Source organism: Pezoporus occidentalis, unplaced genomic scaffold (assembly GCF_034315485.1).
Source record: "Pezoporus occidentalis ecotype Australia unplaced genomic scaffold, CSIRO_AGI_Poc_V1 ctg4, whole genome shotgun sequence".
Classification (NCBI taxonomy): Eukaryota; Metazoa; Chordata; class Aves; order Psittaciformes; family Psittacidae; genus Pezoporus; species Pezoporus occidentalis.
The window spans coordinates 11,070,664-11,095,612 of NW_026915724.1; the positions used below are offsets into that span (position 1 = coordinate 11,070,664).

General features: G+C 36.3%; 1 protein-coding gene across 6 annotated transcripts in view; it reads right to left on the bottom strand.

The window, feature by feature from the left end:
- Window positions 1-19,312: 19,312 nt before the first annotated feature.
- SNTG1 (syntrophin gamma 1) overlaps window positions 19,313-24,949 on the bottom strand; it is a 324,574-nt gene continuing 318,937 nt past the window's right edge. For all 6 annotated transcript variants that reach the window (XM_062633423.1, XM_062633421.1, XM_062633420.1 and 3 more), the window contains one exon: window positions 19,313-23,918. In XM_062633423.1, coding sequence (XP_062489407.1) covers window positions 23,760-23,918 — 159 coding nt within the window. In that variant the 3' untranslated portion in view covers window positions 19,313-23,759. The remainder of the gene's footprint in view (window positions 23,919-24,949) is intronic.

Here is a 24,949-nt window from a genome sequence, read left to right on the forward strand (position 1 = left end):
GTTTTTTTCTATAGACCAAATGGCTTGCTTATGATGATGTCATGAAACGTTGTTAAGAGCTCTACTAAATTCAAGGTACATGACGTCTACTGGCTATTCCCTGCTCATGAGTTCTGCCGCCCTGTCACAGGAAGAAATTAAATCTGTTTGACACATGTTGTTCTTGACAAATATATTTTGGCTGTTAGTCATTTCCTTGCTCCCTTCCAGGGACATAGAAATAGGGCTTTTTTCTTATTGTTTGTAGTAGTACTGAATGTTGGCTGGCTCATATATACTCCTTTTCCTCTTCTCAAATAAAGAAAGAACTGCTCTTCCATTCTCTTGGTGCCTGATTTGTATGAGATCTCAAAATAACCCTTAAGAATTCAGAACCTATTTTCTACATATGCTGTGATGAAATTCTTCTAGCCTACCTGGTTTAAAAGCATCTTATCTACACAGAGTATGCCATGCAGTCTCTACTGAAGGCTGAGCTCTTACCCTTATTGTGAGAATTTAGAAGTCAGGTGATCAAACTGATGATTTTATTAAATATTAATGTAAAAAAGTTCACTAAATATCAGGTATCACCTGTAGGTATCACCTGTAGGTAGCATACCATTCCCACTAACTATTCCCATTAACTTATCATCATGAACACCCGAGTACTTTATTTTTTTTTTCAGTATTATCATGCTGTATATTCATATTTGATTGTAACAACCAACTTTCTGATCCCTTCATCTTACTTCTTGAAGATCTTCTTTCTCTGAAGTCAAAGAAGAAATCATGATTTAGTCCAGTTCATCTCCTATCCACTTTTCTATTTTTCTTCTATATTGGAATTGTGTGAACTTATGACCTTACTATAATTTCAGTAAGAACCTGCCAGTTGTCTTTTTTCCCTTTGAATAAATTTTCAACTGAGACACTGCCAGTTTTCAAAGTTTATTATTTCTGCCTTCCTGAAATCTATTGTTTTTTCATTTTCCTGATATTACATTTTTCTTTCTTAAAGATTATGACCTCTATTATTTCATAATCAGTTTCACTCAAGATTCCTTACCTCAGGTTTGTGCCCTGAACTAGCTGAATGCTCTTTGCAGCAAGTCATTTTTAGACACTTCATTGGTGTAATAGAAAAAGTTATTCTATACAACTATAAAGGGATGTTATATCACATGCACTTCTGATTCAAATGAACAATTAGTTATTTGAAGTGCTTCTTATCTGGCTTTTGTTTATCTTTGATTAGGGACACTGATAAGGAAAATTCTATTTAGATGTCTGCATGCTATTTGCATAAAAATCTTCTTGGTGTATTTTTGAGTATTTTCATTTTGTCTACTACAGATTCTGAACACGCAATCTCACAACTCTAGGACGACTGTCCAGATTGAACGACTTCACAACATAGTTTTGTGATAGGCCAGATCTATAATTCTGAACTAGTTGAACTGAAAACAGAAATGAAGAAAATACATTGTTTGTATAATATTCTGCTGGCCAAGAACATTTGCTGGTCCAGTAAACTGGATGTTCTAAATTAAAGTTCTGTGTCTGCCCAGGGAAATCTGAACTTTTAGCTCTGATTTCTTTAGGGAATGCCTTTAAAGCTACTCTTAGATGAAAAAATGGACATTTTTTTCTATTGAGGCTGTCACTGTGCTAAGTAAACGAATGATGGAAACAGAGAGAGGAAAAAAAAAAAAAACAACACCAAAAACTCCAAGGAAAGAAAATGGCTACAGCTTCATTGTTAGAGTTTTTACTCAAAATAAGATACAGAAATTCCAGCTCTGCTTCCAGGATTTTTTTTTTGTTGTTGTTTGTTTGCTGCCTGCTGTAAAATTGTATGACTTAAGATCCAGAGAAAGGAACCTGGCATTGCCTTCTCCTATCACGCAGTGACTTTAGTTTTCCTTTCTACAGTCCCATGACTCTACACCTAACTATGCTTCAATAGCTGGGGAACTCAAAAGGGTGTGTATGTCCAGAATAGCTAAAAGCCTAGTGTAGATACCTTGACAGTTATTGCATTTAATTCTTAAATGCACATTATTTCTGATTCTATTATTCCTTTGTTTAAGCTGGCAATTGGGGCAAACAGGGTATATAATTTTTTACCAATGTTCTCAACTCTGCTATGCAAAGGAAGAATTTTTGCCAAATAGATATATGGAATGGCATTTTCATCAGCTAATTCAATTAAAATTTTGACCTAGAAGGGCTAATGCCAGAAACTATTGTTTATCATTTTTTAGCATATTTGACAATGAAAAATGATTTGAGAATAAGTAATGTAATTACTACTAAATGCATTCCTGGGTTGTAGAAAGTACATGTCAAGGAGAACAAATTGTACAGATATAAGAAGTTATTCTGATAACTTCACTTTCATTGTTGAAGAATGCAACACTGAAATAAACTGTTGCAAAATACAGTTTTCCAGGGTTTTTATTTTCAGTTTCAGCTCCACTGACTGAGAATTGTATTTCATTTTCAAAGAATGGGCAATTTCTTGCATATTACAAAATATTTGCCCTTGTAAACTGTCAGTTGCAATATCCAGGAAGAAAACCTATTTTTAGTACCTAAAGTACGTTTTTATATACTGAGTAAGATGAAGATGCCACCTGGGCAGCAATAAAAAAAAAACTAAAAAAAAAAAATAAAATTCTAAGCCACAATATAATTTTTGGCTGAGAAAAGTTGAGCAGAAAATACTATTTATTCTACTACAAAAGTCTGTAATTTCTTAAAAAAAAAAAAAAAAAGAGAGAAAATAAAGAACTTTGTGGCACATTTTAATTTAAAATGCAGCTTTCTACTCATTAATGAAATGAACTAATTAAAGATAGATGATCACTTACTTGCTAGAGTTCTTGACTTGAGAAGCATCTGAAGGGCACTTATCATTGTTCAAGACTACAACAGTTTGCCTGTAACAATTTGTTAATATTAAGTTTCTGTAAAGGAAAAGATTAACTCTTTTCAGAAGCCTAACCCGTGTATGCCATGTGCATGGAATTTCCACGTGCTCTGCTTGTCCAAGTGCAAAAGCCATTTAACATAGCCATGTACACTAGGAAAGCAACTTGACAGATCAGCTAGGCTTTACCAAGAGCATAAATTTACACTAATTCTAGGAATAAATATCTGCCTCAGGGGAAAGTTGTCAAGAGCTTCTTTATGAAGTATGGTCAGAGTCCCATTTTAGCCCTCATGATGCTTATTGAGATACATTTGCTATATCACTACTAGCTATCTCAAGGGGATCTACCAGATTGAACACTGCTCTTTGTCATCTTTTAAAACATCTATGTACTGGGATACCATGAGCTACAGGAGAATGTCAGTGAGAGCTGCCACTGCTGAATCAAACACTTGAATCCTCCAATGTTTTAATATGTGTTATTATTTCCACATATTCACTTCATTTGCTTCATCTCCTGTAGTAACAATGGGAGAGAGTGGCATCTGTGAGACCTAATGACTGACTGAAGGACTGAAAAATAATATGCGGATGTAGGAGTGTGCATAGATAAGTTCATGGTGATGAGAAACTTGAAATAACAAAACAGACTCAAAACTAAGAGGGAGCTGATTCCTGTTCAGCAATTCACTGACTAAATTAGAATTCAGAGCTCCTGTATAGTGAGACCTGACTACTGGGTCAGGAATGCAATGGGCATGGTAGGAATTATATGATATATTACAGTAATACTTCTAAATAAGTAATGCAGCTCCTAAGCTATGACTGTGCAAGTAGTTTCCTCGACAATAAACACAACTGTGGAGAAAGAGGTGATACTTCAGTTTCCAGAATTATGCAATTAATTTCAGCTAAATCTGGACTGAATACTCACAATCCCATACAGATTATACTGTTATTGTCACAATGACTTTTTCTTGCTCTCACTGGGCAGGATTGTCTTCTGGGTACCATTTCAGGGTCATCACTGCCTGTCATTATAGAGTTAATTAATTTCTTTCTTGCTTGCTTGCTTGATGCTTCCCTTCTACTGAAGTTACATAGCTACTACACAGTGTTCTTCCCATCTATCAAACTTACCTCCTGCTTCTGCTTTCTTTTGGTTTCCATGGAAACAAAGATGATGTTTAAGGACATAGAAAGAAATGCAGGTAATCACAAAGCCATTCCTCAAGAACAGACACCTTGAGAAATTTTAGTTTTGTCCAAGAATTCCCCCTTGCTGCCTCTTAAGATTTTACCCACAATGTCCTGGGAGGTTTTGTTTTTGTGTCTTTCTATTCACACAGAAATTGATATGGTAATGATATACTATATTTAAGTCTGAATAAAGAATAACATGAAAATCTTCACAGTTCAACCTTATTTACATGCTCCTAATAAGAGAAGAGCCTGGGGGACTACAGCTAGGTGCCAGGGCAACTGAGAGAGTTGAGAACCCAATTGCTCATTGCTGCAACTGCACAGGTTCAGTTTGGCCAAAGTGCTCCGATGCCAAGTGGAATGCTAAATGTGAAGTTATCAACCTAATTTCTCCACTCAAATGTACTTAATGCTGTTGTTTAAGTGGGATGTTCAGTTCCTGTTCTCTTATTACCTTGGCCAGGAACCTTCTAGAGCATCATTCTTTTCCTGACATATTTTGATTTACTTCCAGTGTAAGCTAGTATATCAGGCTAGGAGAAGGTGGGAACAGATGGAGAGCTCTGATACATCTTGGCCAGTCACATTATACAGTCTGGATATAATTAAGCTACACCTGAATTCTGGTATCCTCTCCTGGGAGCTGAAAAGCCTTGGTGAATCCCACAGCTTGAATATGTGCTAAAAATTCAAGGATCCTGAGCATATCCTGGACAATAGGGATATATTTGCACTCCAAATGCCCAAACCAAAGTGTTTCCCAAAATGTCTGGGTTAGACAATTTAGCGATACTGAGATTCGTACCCTGGAAGTAATGGTGCTTTACTGTTTTCAGTATTTCAAGGAAGATTAGTATTCAAGGCTTTGAATGTCATGAAGATACTCAAATCTATATGTCCCTGTTGTACACTCTATTGATAATAATGAATGTTAGAAATTGCATCTCCTTCAGTTGCTCTCCTCAGTGCCCCCTCAGAGGTTTCCATTTCCGCACCAGCTGCTCATGAAGTGGCTGCTGACAGTTTAAATGTTAAAATACTGTCACTAATTTTAGGATTTCTTTATATAACAGCAAGTAATTTTCAGTGATTCCAGAGATGTTAAAACAGAAAAAAAAAAAAAAGCAGAAAGGAAAGCAGAAAAAGCCAAATGAGACCTCACTAATATATTGCTCAGGATGAGAATTATTTCAGTTCTTTCCAGGTAAATGGATACTGATTCAAAATTTTTGCCAGCCAGTAAAAGATAAAAGCTTTGGGACAAAGCAGGAGAATGATCGAGACATGGGAATTCATGTTCTTATGATATACAGCTATAAGGGAGACCAAGGGGATCTGGGGTTTCATAGTCAGAGCCCTTGCATCTATTAGCAAAGATGAAAGAAATGCCTTTTGGGCAGTCAACTTGCCAACAAAGGATTTCAGAGCAGAGAAAAGATGATATTCTGTTTGGGAGGGTGTTCCAAAAATAATTTTTAAGGACTAATCTTAGATATTGCAATAGACAGCTACATGAGAAATGTAGGATACAGTTTAAATAAAAAATTAAAACAAAGAAAAAAAATAGCAAAATTAATAGGTCAGAGAATAATACAGACGAAGCTTTAATGCAGCTACATCAAGCTATCGTAAGAACTCTTAACTACTTGTATCAGATCAGATAGTATTGCTGTGGAAGACGAGATTCAGAGGAGGATATCTTTTTCAGAGCTGTACTCTGAATAATTAATGTCAGGAAGAAAAGTGCTTTTTATTACAATATTTTTTCGTCTTGTCACCCCAGGCCAAGCTCTTTGATTTTCTTTGCACCTAAAGCCAATGAACTGCTGTTACCTGGCTCACTGTCGCTTCACATCTTGCCCTAAAGGTGTTAGATGGATACAAAGTCACTGAGAGTTCATCTGTGATTCTTTGTTTCTTTTCTGTGAAAACCTAAACCCTTAAAGCAGAGCAGATATAACCCAGCTTTTCACGGGAACTCTCTCCCATGACCATTACCTCTGCAAACTTTGTTTTCCCAGCATGTATCAGAATTATCTAATAAGTTAGATTTGAACAGATGCAGTCAAGATCTTACTTTTATTGAGCTTTCTCCTATGCTTCACCCTATGACAATAGAACAGTGCTGTTAAGAAAATTTAACTGTCTGCAAAGTTGATGCCTCTTTTGCTATAGACCTGGAAAGAAATGGCACAAATGAGATAACCCTGCTAGTAAAGAAATGATGGTCTTATATTTGAAGCAAATGAGTTATGACTAAAGAACTGGGTTTTTTTCTGTCCTTGATACCACTCCTTTGAGGCTACTAAAACTAATGCAACCCATTTTTGTATGATGTGCAACTTGTGTCCAGGTTTACTAGGTTTGAGTGGCTTGTTTTCAAGTGTGCATACTTGTGACTGTTGCATGAGAGTTGTGACCTCAGCACTTGTAGATTTGGAAACTATTAAACTGTCCTGAAAGATTGACACTGAATGTGAGTGGTCAATTTTTGCTTCTGATCATTCTGTCTTCCATTCACTGACTGCAAACAAACAAAATACCTAATGGTCTTTCAGTAGCTTGTGAAAACAAATCTGTTGCTATTTCAGCAGAGTTCAGATATAGTGATGAGTACCATAGGAAGACCCAGGAGATTTAAAAAGTCTCTCTTCAGAATGGATTTTAAGAGCATGCAGTAAATAAGGCATGGACCAAATCCCAAATGATGAGTAAAAAACTAAATATTGAATAGTTATTCATTGAGTACTGTTTATTTTGTGTTCTGAATAAGACAGGAGACCTCTGTAAAAAAATTTGGATGATAATGTAATTAAAGAGGTCAAAATTTTAGTGTACTTAATAATACAATATCAGTATCGCTCTCTTAACAGGTGGTTTTTGTTGGGTTTTCAAAGGTTATTTTACTTAGTTTTGAGGTATGGAAACTCGTGGTTGCCATCTATAAAGGTAATGAAGAAAAATGAAAAAAGTTGAAAATACATAAAGCAGTATGTAGTAGAGAAGATTATTCAGGAATTTTCCCTCTGTCTTACAATGTAAACAAATAGGAGCAATCAATGAGATTGAAATGCACCAAGTTATGCTTTTTTTAAAAGAGTCTGAACTATGAATAATTGTACAACATGATGAGCTGGAACATGCAACAAGGAGGCCAAGGATGTAACAAGTTTCAAAAATAGGTTAGACATGGACATAGTTTAAGGAATATATGAAGTTCCATGTTTCAGTGTTAGAGTCTGTCTCAAAAGGGATTTAAAGATATACTTGTCTGGTAGTTCATTTATAAACTAGCACTTAAACAGATGTCAAGCTTTTTGTGTTTGTCTCCTGTGTCAAACTATGATCATTGACAGAAACTGAATTTTTTTTGTAACAATTCCAGTGTGAACTGATTTTATTTTTTCTTTTCACATAAATTATCTTCAGATATTTGTAAAATACATTTTCTATCTTCTTTTTTTCCTGCTCTATTATTTCTTTTATACTAGAAACGTACAGCAAAGTTCTGTGACGGTTTCTTACAGGAGGTTCACCTTTTCCATTAATAGTACCATTAAACACCTTAAAATTATCAGTAAAATCCTCACTAATTGAACTGTTATAGTACTTTTTACATACAGTCTGCAGACAAGGTGTTCAGGGCAAAACCAGATAAAGGCTATTGTATCCTTAAGGCAGATAAGACAATAGGAAAGTACAACTATTGTTTAACTCAAAGCACAAATTACACTACATTGCAGAAATGGAAATTCAGGCAAATTTACTTACTTGTGCTTAGCCTCTTTTATTTCACAGCTCAAACACTCAGGATTTGCTATCCTAGCTGCTCCAAATCCAGTGCCATAATTGAAGACGGTGAGGTTTAGTTGCCAAGCAAACTGGCTTAGGAAAAGAAAGGAGAAATAAAAAAAAAACAAAAACAACAAAAACAACCAACTTATTAATGAAGAATACTAATGAATAAATGATCTCCTACAGTTATGGCAGGCAATCTGACTTTCCAGATGTCAAGTCACTAAGTGAGCATGGACTGTATACTAACCATCACTCACTGTTTTTCAATCTGCCATAAAAAGGTAGGGAAAAGGAATAGTGACACAGGACATGTTGGGTCCACATTACTTGGTATTTATTAGCTAGTCGTAGGTAGCATCAAAAGAGGCTTTGGATTGGAGAGTGTCAGAAAATTATTTTGTCTGCTTCAACTTGTTGGCATGAATGACACTATGTCTCTGCCATGGAAAGGAAAAGTCTCAGTAGGCTGCTACTGCCAAAAGCCATTCTCCTTTAATGCTTCCACTCTTGCTGCCACTGGGGACTAGTTACAGGAACACCCTAGAAGAGCTGCTGAGAGCTCATGCCCATTGTGGGAACCATAAACATTTAAAAACCATCTACTGTGTAAAAGTCTAATTTCCTTAGCCCATTGGTTTTAATTTTATTTTTTTAAGTTTATGTTTTTCCACAAAGTACTGTGTACCTCTTCCCCAGAAAGCAAGTAGAAATTAAAAGTCAAAATAGTGCTTGAAAGTAGCTGAGTTCATGAACTCTGAATCAAACTTTCAAAGTTAAGTCAGAATTACTCGTGCACTCTCTACTCATAACACATGCTGGTTTATTTTTCAGTCGTGCTCATTTAAGATTTCAATCGTGAATAGACTGCTATTCATTTGAGTAATCGTTCCCCTTCAGGTATGCTTCCAACACCAAAAAATAGCCATTAGTTAAAAATGATAGCTTGGAGCTTATAACTTGCTGCTCAGATTTCAAGAAACTTGACATATTAATTTAACCACATGCCTGCTGTGATGTTAAAGCTGTTCTCAGGCGCTCTCAAATGGAAACGGTCTGTGACACATCACAAGACAGTGGCATGAGTACGAGATCTAGGAACTAGCTCTCCTTCCACATTAAGCTTCCAGAAGGCTGCAATATGTACTCTAAATAGAAACAAAAGATGGTGGTAAATGCTAATATATTAAAATTTGTTAGAGATGAGAGAACTCTTAATTACCAGCTGCTTTCAAGTTTTTGATAACTCTATTAAAGATTTTCAAACCAGTTTATGTACAGAATTTCCTAAGATGTATTTGCTCATCTTGTGTGACCATGACCATAGCTGACATGGTTTTGCCTATGATATCTTCAGCATTTATTTCAGGTGAATACATGTTAAATATATGGATATATATTTATCCATATAAATAGATTTATAAATATATGGATCTCAACACTATATTGCAGTAGTTTACCTGAGAAAGCTTAATAGCTTCCTCATTAGGAAGAAATAGTTTATCATCTGCTGGAAACACATGCCTGCATTTGACCACCATTTGCTTTTCTTTCCTAGTTGTACTCATTAGCTGTCTTTCAGAAAGCTGTTCAATTATTGCATATTTTTAACAAATTCATTGAGAGAAGATTTACAGTATAGTTGATGACAACAGTTCTGATTCTATTACAAGTGCCATAAGGTCATTTTATATTCTGAAGAAATCTATTGTGATTGAGTTTTGCTTTATATTTCCAGTAAATGTGCTTATCTCCTTAGATGAGTAATTAAAATACTTGGATAATAATCCAGTGGGACCAGGAAACAATTCTGTATATAAATTACACCATGATTGCATTATTTTTCTATCATATCCCAAGTCTGGTAAGGTAGCAGTTATCAGAGCCATCTGCAGTGCTATTTATCTTCTGTTCCACTGGGACAGCAGGCTTTATCTGTTCCCAAGCAGACTATATTGGCAGCTCCATCTTCCAGAAGGGTGAAACAGACCCTTCTAAGTCCTGGGTCCCTTCCTTCTCTTCATACTCTTTGTTTTCAAGCATATTTGATGTACCTGAATTGCTATAGTATTTCAGTGCCGCTTAAGCAGCAGGAGAGAGAAAACTCAAAACTTGTATGATTCCCCACAAGAAATATATGACCCAATTTTTTCATAATAGCAGACATGTTGTAAGCCCTGACAGTAACAGTCATATTATAAATGCAAACCAATGACCAGGCAGCTACTGGTTTACTATGTAAACACATTAAAATATCAGTAGACAAGGATAAATTAAACTAATGCCTTGGTTCTAATTAAGCCTTTGATTTCTGAAGTGATTTTCTTTTAATACACAGGAAAAGGCCCCCAAGGCTACATCTATCCTACTAAATTAAACATGCCCAATACAGTTTTCTGGCACTGAAATAAGCTGGCATGGAATAGCCCTCACACATAGTGCTGCACTCTCCAACCCTGAAGAAGAGGACAACATTCCATCCCCTTATGGCAAATAGTTCTGTTCAGTGCTTACCCTGTGATCCTACCTCAAATTGCTGTGGAGACTGCCTGGGCTACATACGTGCCAGGGTTTGTTTTAATAATTGAACAACATAAGTAGGAGTATAAGACCATAATGATAGAATAGTGAAAACAGTTCAGATCTAGTGCCCACAATATTCCCTAGCATCGCTTCACTTACATCACCAGCATCAATTCTGCTGAGAAACTTTCTATTTGTTGTCTGACTACCCTGAGTGTTTTCTCTATCACTTCATAATAAAGGTCTCAAAAAGCAGACACACTTACCCTGAAAATATACTGAAAACTTGAAGGGAATTGTATTCCACTGAAGTCATAAGATTTGTCATGTTCCCCTTTTACAAGGGGGACATGACAGTATGTGAAATCACATTAAATTTCTGGCTTGCTTGCAAAGATTGGTATGATGTGAATATGTCAAACTATTACCATTACATTCGATGGTATAGATATGACGCTATTTATTAAAATTAAACTTTAAAAAAAAAAAAAAGTGAATAAGAAACAAGTACTTTTGCAGCACTATCTTACCAAATTGGCAAAATCACTTTTACTGAGAAAAATGTGGTCCCCTAGCATTTTCTGTTAATGAATCCACTTACAGATTAATACATAATTTTTATTCCTATGTGATCACTATATGATCCCATGACATACTTAGCTAATTAAATTGATTTTCTCCCAAACTGAAATCCAATTGATTCGTGGCTTACAGTCCCACACACTTTTCTCTAGCAGAAGCTCAAATCCTGAGTTCAGGATCCTGTCTTCTGGGTCAACTTTTATAACCTTGGTGAAGACTACAAAAATTTTCTTGCTCATTTACGTTATTTTCCACTGATACACACTTAAAGACAATATGAAACTTCAACATTTACTATCATTCCACATTGTTGTTATTATATATGATGTTGTATATGTCCTGAAAATCATGACAATATAAGATGCTATTGTACAATACAATATCATTTAGCATAATAGTGCAGTGTATACTCACTTGCAGCATTATAGAGGTTTACTTGGCAATATGCATACTGAAAAGAACAGTAGGCAGAAGTAAATAACTGCTTTTTACAACATGGGAGTTTTTCTTCCACACCCCAGGAAGCCCTTTGTCTGAGAAGCTGCGTATTCTTGAAATTTGTTGGTTTCAAAATCTACAGTTAAACATTCTGAGGAGAAAAAAGGCATCCAAACTCTTCTTTCAAACACTCCTTAAATGGTCCCTTGCATAGAAATCCATCTTGTTTGTAGAGGGAGATACTGCTGCACGCTAAACTATCTTTTAAAACCTTGCACTGCAGCAGCTATCCTTGGTTGACTCTTACTGACCTCTAAAAGATTGATGAACTATTACACTTTAAAGATCAAATGTAAGATTAAAGTAATTCTTCACATATAACTTTTAATTTTGCCCCCAGTTCTAGAGTGTACAATGTCAATTTATACAGATTGCTGAGCAGATGCAGAGAGCTATTGATTTCTGCAGGACTCATCATTGCATTGTTGTTGCTGTGACTCACCTAGAGCTACTCTGAAATAATCTGATAATGCTGTAGGCTGACCTAGTGGATTTTATACAAATATTTTTACTTAAGTGCTTTTTACTTGGAAATGGCTGCAATGGGTTGAGCAGAAAATAGGAGATGACTCACAATGGCCCACAAAAGGGTCATTAAGAGATAATGCCAGAACTATTAGATTTGATGCCTCTGCCCTCTGTCAACTTATGGAATTGGTTTGGCCTGAGGGGGGATAAAAGCCTGCCAACACAAATGAAACAGTGAAGACACCTTTGTGTCTTTGTGTCTTATTCAAAGGGACATTGTCTAGGGCTATGGCTTGATATCCAGACTGGAAAGAATCTGCCCAGATACATATAGAAAAGTAACAGTGTGTGTGGATTAGTTAGGACTTCTTATGACCAACAGTGACATTGTCATAGAATCATAGAATCAACAGTTTGGGTTGGAAGGAACCATTAAAGGTCATCTAGTCCACCCGCCTTGCAACAATCAGGGACATCTTCAACTAGATCAGGTTGCTCAGCATCCTATCCAGCCTGACCTTGACGGTTTCCAGGGACCACCTCTCTGGGCAACCTGTTCCGGTGTTTCACCACCTTTATTATGAAAATAAATTCTTCCTTATATATAGTCTAAACCTACATTCTTTTAGTTCAAAACCCCTTGTCTATTGCAACAGGATCTACCAAAAAGTTTGTCCCCACGTTTCTTACAGGTACCCTTTGAGTACTGAAAGGCTACAGTAAGGTCTTTTTGGAGCTTTCTCTTGTCCAGGCTAAACAACCCCAACTCTCTAAGTCTGTCTTCACAGGAGAGGTGCTCCATCCCTCTGATCATTTTTGGGGCCCTCCTCTGGACCTGTTCCAACAGGTTCATGTCTTTCCTGTGCTGAGGGCTCCAGAGCTGGACACACTACTCCAGGTGGAGTCTTATGAGAGCGAAGTAGAGGGAGAGAATCACCTCCATCAAACTGCTGATCATGTTTCTAGTGATGCAGCCCAGGATACAGTTGGCTTTCTGGGCTGCAAGCACACATTGCTGGCTCACACCCCATTTTTATCTACCAGTAACCCCAAGTACTTCTCCACTATCCATTCATCCCAGAGTCTGTACTAATGGAGGGGATTGACCGAACCTATGTGCAGGACCTTGCATTTGGCCTTATTGAACCTCATGAGATTCACATGGGTCCACTTCTTCATCTTGTCCAGGTCCCTCAGTCCATCCATTAAAGCCATATCTGATTGTCATTTGGAAAGGAGGGAAATAAGAAAACAGGCATATAAATTGTATGACAATTTATAACCCCTACTTTTTATAAAGCATTTTGGTAATATCAGAATAAATGCACTCTGGTTTAAGAATTATGTTGGGCTACCTCAAGCAAGCACAGGATCATAGGAGAAGAAATGTAAATGTTAGAAAACACAGTGGGATATGGTCTTGCAAAAAAAAAAAAAAAAGAAAATCTTCCAGTCCAAGAAAGTGACTCTGAGACTAGTGCATTTCATGTTAGGAAAAAAACCACAGCCACAAAATTAAAACATAGTTAAGAAAATTGTTTTAGGTTATCCACAGAAAGAACAGAATCTGTATTTGTAGTACAACTGTTATTTCTTTTCCTAATATGCTCATTGAAGCATGAGAGAATATTATTCATTATTAATGTTTTCTCTGACAACTTTAAAGGCTGAAACACCATAAAATTTAAAGACATGGTCCTGCAATCCCCTTTTTACATCCCTCTTAAATGTAATTGCCAGTTACCTCCAGTTTACATGCAAGTCAACAGAATATTTCACCATTTCTATTCACTGCTTTTGGTTTGCAAAAACAAAGCAGTGAACAGAAAACTTATTTGACTTTAGTTTTGCTACTATCTAGGAAACTGTCATCATCCCACAGAGGGAGTAAACAGTTCCTCAATTAATGCTATCCCTTCATGCTCCCTGATTGTTTCTTTTTCCTGTGTGCCTTCTAAGCATTTTCCTGCTTAATTTAGCTTCTACTCCAATTTAAGCTACAACAGCAAAGAGAGAGCTGATCTACCCAAAGAGGAAAAAAGGCATGCAGAAAAGTTATACAGGGCCATAAGGGAAAAACTAAGGCAATATTTCTTGCATAACTTGCACTAAGCCTTTTACTGTCATTATCTGGCCATACCTCTAGAACCACATTTACAAAAATACTGTGAACATCAGCAAATATTTTGCTGCTTGGGGTGCTCATAAAAAGGGTGACTTGATAAGGAAAACACATAAAAGCCTTCTTTTCAGACATTTTAAAAAAAATGTGCTATCAATTCGTTGAGCTTCATCTGCTCATATTTAAAAAGAAAACAAAACAGAACAAAAAATAGAGCAACCCACCCACTGAAACTTTTAAAATTCTTTGTTGTGTATTTGTGTTCCAAAAAAACCACTGCTCACCTAAAGTGAGAATTGGCTTTGAAAAACGTAATTTGTCTGGCCCAAACAGAAATAAATATATGGAATATAGTGCTGATTTTGGCATTGGAGTTCTGTCCCAACCAAAAACATTAGTCACTCAGAAATTGTCTGATTGCAAAGATGGAACAGGACTTGATAAATACTGGAGATATTTTACCTCTGGAAGACCATAAAGGAAAGGTTTCCTATAAGCCTTTCATTCTTTTTCCTTTGGCCTTTACAAGGCTTTTTTTTTTTTTTTTCTATTTAGTCATGTCTGGAAGCCAGAAGATGTGGAAAGGGGAGGACTGGCATATAAATTCTCTAACCTGTCTCCTAGAAAAAAATATTTGCATTCAAATCTGCATTTTTACCCTCACAACCCTTGGAGCTGTCTCACTGAAAGCTAACTCTTAAAATAATGGCTCATCCTCTTCCCCATAATGGGGGGAAAGGGTGGCAGATAAAGACTCCTAGTTTATCTTCTGAGTGATAAACTGGCTTGTTCCTATACCCCATCCTCATTACTGATGAGCTGAGAGCTGATCACATGATTGGAAGAATACGTAGGTCCATGATATACTAGCTTTTCACAAAATGCCTGTGAGTCACTGCTGGGATGTGGCCATGGAAATAACTCACACAGTCAACAAATATGGCCACAGGGGAGGACATAAGGGAGAGCATATCTGGAGAGAGGTATAAGGTTCAGAAGTGTCACAGTCAGGGAGAAAAGTTAAATTGGCGCAGATTTAGAGTAAGACTGCATCCCATTACGATGGTATGGAAACAAGCCAGGAAACCGGATTAGCAAATGTCTGCACTGAGCAATGAAGAACACTGCACAAAGCCCTGAGCTGCCATGGACTTGATCTGCTCCAGAAGCAGTGTATCACAGTGTGGTGCTGATGGGCTGTATTTATTATCTTAAACTGCATTAAAGTGGATGAGCTGCTTCTGGCCCTGAGCTGGTATTGCTGCAGCACAACAGGTAGACATATCATAGAGTCAGCAGTAGCTCAGGAATGTCTGCACCATATTTCACTGCACTGCATAGGCTTCTATATGAGCTCGGTTTGTGCATTCGGGCAAAATGAAAGCTGACAGGGCATATGATTACTTGCTCTAAATATATCTAGGAGAAGAGAGGAAAGGGGGGACTGACACTAGGGCTGAGAAAAAATATTTAAATTAGGGGATAATGCTGGCATAAAATCAGATAGATATAAACTAGTTACAGATAGGTTTAGGTTGGAAATTAGGAGACAGTTTCAAACCATCAGAGCTGTGAGATTCCAGAAGGCTTTCCAATAAAAGGAAGAGGGCCAAAAAGTCTAATTACTTTCAAAATTAAGTTTAAACATTTGTGAAAGGGCTTTATATGGTGATAGGGGTTATATGATTTGACTGCCTGAGGAAGCTGGATAAGCTTCAGTGACTCATTCTGTTCTTGCTAAATTTATATTCTTAACATTTTCCTACCATTTGACAAGCCACTTGGTCCTTCACAGTAGGTCACTAGTTTCCCCTCATCCTCTTGGACAGCTCAGATCATTGTTATACAACACTAGGACTGGGGCCTTTGACCTCCCCATCAGGAGGGAGTCCCATGTGAAACTGCTCCCAGTCACATGAGCCACATGAGTTCTCTTTGCCTTTGAGTTTCCATGTTAACCATACTCCGAGCTCCTGTTTCTAGTGAAATGATGGAAGACCTTAAGTTCATGCTTCTTTCAAATGTTTGTCTTCTGATGTGAGCAGAACATAAGTTGTTTGTAATGTTGCCCTGATTTGAGCTTTTTCTGCACTCAGTGGTATTGCAGTGCAAAGACCACAGCCAACCACACCACTGCCTCTCTTCCTTGCTTTAGTGAAGGGGTTTGATGTTTGAGACCTCTGTCTTCCCTCACTAGCCACTTGAAGAAAAACTGGAAAAAGAAAAAAAAAAAAACAATGAAAACAAAACAAACAAAAAAGACATCTAGCTTAAAGGATTTTATATCTGTTCAAAAGAAAAAGGTGAGAGTTCGGATCTGGCTGCATAAGAAGTTTCTCTCTTGATTTTTTCACTGAAGATCATGGTACTCAATGGAGTCTTTCTTTGCTTCTTTTAAACACCCAGTTTCAAGAGATATCTTCACATGACAATCTAAGCATCTTTCTAGCCCTCTACTTCACATCAAAAATGTCTGAAAAAGGTTCAGGTTGCACCTTAAGTAGTCCAGAAAAATAGAAATCAGGTAAAACACTATTATATCACAATTCTGCAAGGCCAAATCAGCGGGTATGGAGTGGCAGTGCTGACACTTACTTTCTTCCAGATGCTACTGCTTCTAAGCTGTGTGCTTTAGGAAAAATAATAAATCTCTGCTTACGGCCTCTTGAGTTCTAAATCCTCTCCAGACTGTACATAACTATAACCATAATCACTTGGGCCAAGCAGTATTTCCTTTTCACCATACCAGTGATGCAAGTGTAAATGTTCTGAAGTTCATTGTCTCTTTCTGAAATCAGATTCCCCCCCCCCCATATTTCTTCTAGTAACAAATTAAATTTATCTTTTGATTTACAGCATATCTTCTAGCATCTCTTCCCTCAGTCAGACAAAAAGATAAAATATGTTGGTTTTGTTCTAATAGTTGTAGTACCATTTGATTCTTATTTGATTGCAAAGATGTACCCCTAAATACCATCAAACACTGTAATATCAGGACCAAGTTCACTCTGAGCAACAGCAAGCAATTAAATGTCAGTGAGAAATTAACCTGGTACTCGTGTGGTAAAATAATCTGTTTGTAGGCGAGTTTCCTAGCCAGCGAAGAGGTGGATATTTCCAATATCCTAGTCAAGATATTCAGTGGATGACATGCCTTGTGGAAATGATCATACAAGTAAGGAATCATCATAATTTCTATTAAATAACAGTTGAACATAGTGTTGGGAAATAACTTTACCATCCCAGGTTCTTCAATTATTTTCTCAATCTCTCAGACTTGGCTTTCAATGGACTTGGCTGTCAATGATATAAAACTCATACACTGTATGACTGAATGCAAAAGATTACTTAAAAAATATTTATTTTCTATTTTTTTCTGTTATGTTCCATTACAAAAAGAAGCATAACAAAACCAAAACAGAAGATAGCATTTTATTAGTGGTACATTAATGAGCTTAAACAACTAGGTGACTTATGCTTGTCACAAATACATATTACAAACAGCCACAAAACCATAACTAAAAATGAAATAAATAATTTGAATATTTTTCTTAAATTTTAATAATTATAAAATATATAGCACTTTCTATTACATTTTTTCAGTTATTTTTATCCATAACAAATTAAAACTTATGACACATTTTGCAAATATGCTAAAGGGATAAGAATAATTTAAAAATCAAAGATCCTGGAGGTACGAAATAGTAAATTGATTAATGTTTATTGGTTTATTATGGTATATCCAGATTGTGCATATCCTGCAAAAATAGCCATTTCTTTAACTAATATACATATTTTTCTTTATAGTATTATAAGATTCAGTTTTTAAATGTAAAGCTTCATGGATTTATGCTTCTGTTTTATACTTGTGTCTAATATGTAGCTTTCCTTAATATATACTGAATATCTTCCATTAGTATATACTAATATATACATACACACACACATACACACATACACACTATGTATTATATATTAGTATATACTGAATAATAAAAGAGTTTCTGTAATATATAGTTGGGATCCTTGTGGAGAAAGTTGTTGAAAGTGGAAGTCATGTATACCATGGTGAAAACTGACTAGGTTTTACATTTTTCAATGTATTTTAACACATTATGTAATGTACTGTAATAATATACAGAATCCAAACAAAAATTTATTTTAACTCCAGTATTCTTATACTTTTCTCTATGATTCTAACAGAATATGAACTGCTGTTTCTGCTAAACTTCCTGAAAATGGAGCCAAGCAAGTAGAAATATTCCAGGAAAGCACTAAAATTGCACTTAAGAACTCCCCAGGTGAGGAAAGCACTTAAGCTCAGATATGACTTTATTTGCTTTAACCTGAATGTTAGTCACATATTGAAGCACTCTTACCAGTACACGGATGCCCTTAATCCTTAGTACTATCCTCTGGCTGTTAAGAGGTTTAGAGAGCCTGTCACATAGCCTAGAGCACAGTTTTGCTGTCTATCTGAGCAAAGGGGGTGAGGGGACAGGGAAGTATGCTTGGGACCTCAGAGCAAATATTCAGGAGCCTATTTGTGGTAGACAGGGGGAAATAGGCAGCAGGGAGAGGGCTAACTAGCATGGGGTGGCCTGCTGGCAGTCATTACTGTAATGGTGTAGTGACGGAAAGAAAGTGATGGAGAATAACCTGTCCTGGACATCTACCAGCCTTTGTCAGCTTCACTTTGCTCTTGCTGCAGCATCCCCCTTCAGGCACTAAGCTCTGGCAGGCTACACAGTGGTGCTCAGGTTTCTAGGGTCTTTCAAGAACCCACAGTGCACCAGCAGCAGCCACCGAGGAAACGGCTGGCACTAGAAGCTGGCACCTTCACTGCTTGCATCTCAGAGGGTTTTTTCCTCTGGACTCAAACAGTTGGGCTACATGGTCTGAAAATCCATCAGGACATGGAACTTCTACAGGTGTGATGGCTGTCTAGTTTCATCCTAAAAACCCAGTTCACATGCTTATAGACTACTCTGCGATACGAAGAATAGCACAGTGAGTGGCAGCAGGCAGGAACCTGGCTTCAAAAGCACATTCCTGATAAGATGAAAATGCTAACGTAAAAGCACCATTAGCTCCTTAGAGAGAGACACATGCATGCACCCTCAGAGATCCTAAGCTACATTTTTGCCTTGCACTTCCCTTTTGAGAGCCTCAAGTCCTGCCTTAGGCATCTAAGACAGGTACTCAAATTTCAGGAGCTTCTGTGAGTCTCTTATGCTCCCCATCACGCAGAACCGGTGAGTCCAAGGTATGGACTCATAATTGCCTGAGGTTGAACACTTTAAAATCAGCTTAAACTTTTTTCAGACACTACACTTTTTCAGAGACCAGAGACTGTAAGAAAATGGAAAGTGCAATGAAAGGATTACTGTTTAATATTAATAAAATTACATTTTCCAAAAGGGTCCCTGGTATTTATTTACCAAGTAGAATAAAAACTGGTCTTTCTTTTTGGCATAGGGAATATTTGAGGGTACTGGAACCATATGTAGCAAAGCTGCTGAATTTCTAAGGGCAGAAACTGTACATTCACAAGATCTTTAGCCTTTTTAACATTTTGTTTGGTGTAAGAAACATCTTAAGGCAGTGAATAAACAAAATCACATTTAACGTAACAGGCTGCAGTATTGACAATTACCAACTTGTGTTTAACTGTCCACTTTGAACTATTCTGATAAAGTCTATAAGCACAAAGTAAATAAATATATTTTTGTGGAATCAAGGACTCATTTGGAAAATAACATTTCTCATCATTGTCATCTCAAAACACATTGGTACTATATACTATTGGTTTACATTCTTATGAATTCTACTTTGAATAGACAAAACTTCAAATTATTGGTTTTAAAAAATAACCCACTTCTTACAACTAGTTTGTCTCCACAGACTTCTTGTTGCACTTAACAAAATAAAATTGCCAACATCTAAAAATATGCTAATTTTTATTTCAAAGGTGCCTTCATGCTACTGGTATGCAAATCTCTTTTAGAAATTGAGAACTGTATTTTTAAACAGACAAAAGAAATGAAAAGTATTCATTCACTGATGCAATCCAGAATAACATATTCAAATCGGTAACACTTTCATAACAAAATGATGCTAACACCATAATTTAGCATATGGTGAGCTCTGTGAAGGTCAGATCATCTAAAATTTCCATGATAAAACAAGTTATCTTAAGTTATACTGAAGAGTACACATTTTTTGGTATACCATATTACATCACTTCAATAGGCACAGTATTATAAAGATTTGTTTTTATTAAACTTATTTAAGAATATCATGACATAAAGAGAACAAATTACCTTTTACAATATGGGTAGGTTGGGTTTCTGAGTTTCTTAAATAATTTTCTCTTAATTGCTTACAGATTTTTAACAAAAGCTAATAGCTCATTGTAATTGTGGGGTTTCTTTGTCACTGAGCTATTGACTTACAGAATACCTCTATTCATTATGCATTATGTGTGAAATGAGAGACTGTAACATAAAGCCTGGGTTTTGACATATACATATTAAATTCATTATTGTTTAAATGGGAATCTCCTGTAGGTCTTTAAATGAAAAATACGCTCATTTAATATGTTTGTAAATTACATTTTGCTATTTCAGGATTAGTCATAATGCAGAGTTTAAAATTTTTCCTTTTTGGACTGAATTTATGACCAACTTCCTCTAAAAGGGACAGCCTGGATGCAGACTCACCTCTGAATATTCTGTGAAGTCAGCGCACGAACCCTCCTGCATTTACAAACCAATGCTGACCTGCAGACAAGCCTACCGTGTTTTGCACTCTCACAACATTACTTTTATTTTCTTGAAAACAAAAATATTGATTAACCCCCATCAGTTTAGCTCCTTGAAATACAGGGATTTAGGAAATCAAAATCAATTTATGGGCTAATATTTGTATTTTACATGTGGTGTATTTAATGCCCAGTTACAAAAGTCTCACTGATGTGACAGCAGTTCTACAAACAGAATACTTGACAGAGATCTTTAGGATACTCTGGTGAAGTCCCAAAAGCTCATGTCATTAGCTCAGTTTTGCAGAAGGAGCATTTTTTTTAGAAAGGAGAGGGAGAGGCTTTCATATCACAGAATCCCTTAATGTGCAGCAATCTGGAATGACATAAATACTGGTATGGGTAAATGTTATGTTAATTTAAGCACGTTAAAAAATGTCCATTAATAACTCTCACTTTCAGTGGTACAACTGTGCACGGAACATCAACAGTTGAAAGAGAAACATTCAACTGACAGCTGATTAGTTCTAGATTCTGTTTTTACAAACACAGCATTTATTGAAGTGTTAGCACATGCCAACGCTCTGATGGCTAAATGCCACAGCAATGCAAGAAAAGGAAGGAGATGATTAGGGAGTGCAGAGGAGAACTATCATTAACAGGTATTGGGCTTCTGTTTTCAGTGTTGTCAGTGCTCTGTCAAAATTTCTGTTTCCAGTACATACGTTCTTGAAAAGGTCAGTGCCTGAGTTACCATTGTTTAACCCCTCAGACTGCCGTAGCTTTGGATTCAAAATATCTGGGGTTTGTACTTCCTCAGGAGCAAACTCAAGATCTGATGGACAGCCATGGTAGTTTCATGTGTCATTCAGAGACCAGGATGTGACGCCCTCAATTAGGGACAATTCATATAAACAAAGACACAATGATGACTATGAAAATGTTGGATTTTGGTGACACTTAAAGCATTTGATAGCTGGATTACGACATCCTTCCACTGTATTTAGCATGGAAAATAAGCGTATAACCCTTAGAGGTGTACTAATAAGAAGCAAGCATACGGTGAAGGCCATGTGAAAGTGATAAAAAGAGTCTCTAGAAAATATATTTTCAGATTATTTGGAACTAGTAGCTATACTTCAAGGCAAGGACACTCTCACACACATAAATCCAAGTATTTCTAATGCAAAGCAAAGCAAAGGAAATACTATTTTCCCCCACAGTTCATTCATCTTTTGTCCCTGCCTTATATTTTTAATTGTTCTCATTTTGAAAAGGCTTTACTCTGGCTTCACTTTTGAAGTTTTAATTACCTTATTACATAGAAAGAGATGTGACAGAATTAGCCTTTCTGTTAAGCAAGGCAGATGGTGCTCATAACCCTTTCCTTCTATGTGCTTTTATAACAAGTCTAAGTGTGTGTGTGTGGGGGGGGTAGGAAAAAAAAGTTTTTATTTCAACATAATAAAGAGAAACCCCACAAATTATTATTTAAAATGTTATGTGTATTTATGCACATACTATAGCTGCACTAATGGTTCCTCTTACAGTTTTTTAGGTTCTCATATCATGTCTGGCAAGATACCTCACCTTTTCTGTTGCTTCAGCTATATCCCATACATTCTCCCACCACTTTCCCATCTTCACTTATGTGTGTAATAGCCCAAAATTAAATTATTTTGCAAAATTATATTTAAATAAAATTACTAATTTTAAATTTATCAGCTCTGTCAGATTTCATCATTAAATGATATTCTAGAACTAGTAAATGGTCTGGTCCAGAGTGATGTAATAATCTTAACATTATGCACTGTGATCTATTCAAGTTATTTATTTTATTCCTGTCTTTTACTAACAATATATAAAAAAATAAAACATTCAAAGGGTGGACTCATTTTTCAAGCATAATGTAGAGTATCTCTTTTGTTGACAGCCTGAGTGGAACAGAGGTTCTACTTATGATGTGAAAACAAGGTTAAACATGGAAACAAGGTATCAGATGGATTGTCTCTGAAACAAATTCAATAGTTAATTATTGTGAACAAAGACTATGAGATTTACAGAATTTAGTTCTTGACAAAAAAAAAGGAGGAAGTAAGTAGCAGACATGATACTTTATGCACTTGCACTTAATTTGTTATTCAAATTGAATTCGTATCACATTATTTTTACTTGAAGAAGAGGGACTTACTTATGGAAAGGTATTTTGCTTTTTGTGGCTTGGCTTACTTGTTTTTTAACCTATCACTCCAATATGGCTGCATCTTTCTTGCTGTTACTGTTAAGACTAAAAGTACAAAACAGAGAAAAGTAGCATGACTCCATGTATGGACACAAATATGGATTTATAACAGTGCTTAAAGTGCTTTCTTGTTTGAGGAGATACTTACATAAATGCCTTTTCATGCTTATCTCCTTGTCACCATGTACTATATGCTTGTTGCTTGCTCTTATGTCATTTATAATGATAGGGTATTAAGTTCATACTCAGAGTTTAGTATATTGTCATAAAAAATATCTGAAACCAGGAAAATGACAATTCTATTTGTGTATTATTACAGCAATTTGAAAATTTTATTAAATACCGAAGTGCTTCATTTTGTCATTTATTCCTTTGTTTCCAGTGTTGCTTAAAGCACTATGTAAGTAGAAATAGATCATACTAAAAGCATTTCCGTCCTATTCTGGGGTTTCAACTAGGGTTATATACTGATGTCTTGCAGAACAGAGATGGATCTATGATCCCACATGACCATTTATCTGTTGATGCTGCAAGATGTCTTGCCTCCAGGACTGGTTTCCATGTACATGGTTCACCAAAGGTCTACATCTTATGAATATACATTGTTATATCTTGTTGTTAAGTGGCAGTGCTGTCATGTGAGAAGTCAAGTAGTATACTTTAATTTGCCAGTACCAGAAGTTGTGGGAGCAGCAGAAGCTGTGGCTTGACTGCCTACATACAAAGGGTCCAAACAAGCCACTTTGGCTGCAAAGAATGAGTGGATACAGTGAAGAACTGCAAACAGGTTGGAAAATTCCAGCTCCTGGAAGTGAAAACAAAAAGATTAAACATGAAAAAAAAAAAAGAAAGAACACCTCACAAACATATACCAAGGAACGAACCAGTATTCAAATAGCAATGATTTTAATAGTTTAATGTAATTGCCTTAACATGCCTGGCAATTCTCCATTACAGGGACTTGGACACTGAGCAATCCTCATTCAGTAAGTAATTGTTTGGAGGTTAACATGGTCAAATTTCTAAGTTAAGGAGTTCTTCCATAGAGATATGAGATCCTACCAGCTAAAGGGGAAGGAAAGTGATGCTACGTATTGGTTTTCCCTCGGGTTAATGCAAATCTGGCACTTTTGCAGGTTAATTTAGATAAAAATTGGACTGTATCATAAATCTAGACATCTCTGAATTGCTACTGTATATACAACGCACCCACAAAGATCAATAATGTCAAGTTCCACATCACGTCATCACGTCACTTCACACTGGTAGGTATTATCTTACCTGTGATCCCTCCCCCTCAAAAAAAGACAAGTTTTCAAAAAGTGCTGTGATCACACAGTGTTATTCCTCTATAGTGATCTGTTTTCACTGAGAAGTAACCCTCTCAACAGTAACATGTAACTGGACTGAAAAAAGGAACAGACTCCATGTTTTAAATTTATTAGCAATACTAGACAATTGCTTCTTTTTCTACTTTTACACCTCTAAAGCACCAAAGCATGTGATTAGGCTAGGTGGGACCCTTTTAGACACCACATTTAGAGGACATAAATAAACCCCATATATATATTTTTCTTTTTAACATATATGAATTTGTTCCTTTGTGTTTGACTTTACATGATCAGTCTTTTTTAGGTTATCTGTTTTCACCATGATTTTTTTTGGAGTTGGCATTTAACCAATAAATATCTGGTTTATTTGAAAGCAAATACTGAGGTAATTGAATACATTTAAGTATGAGGTTGGTAGTGCAGAGTTGCCACCTTTCTGCTTTCATTCACTGCCTATACTGATTCCTTCATTGTAATACAAAGACAGTAATAGATATCTGTGGTA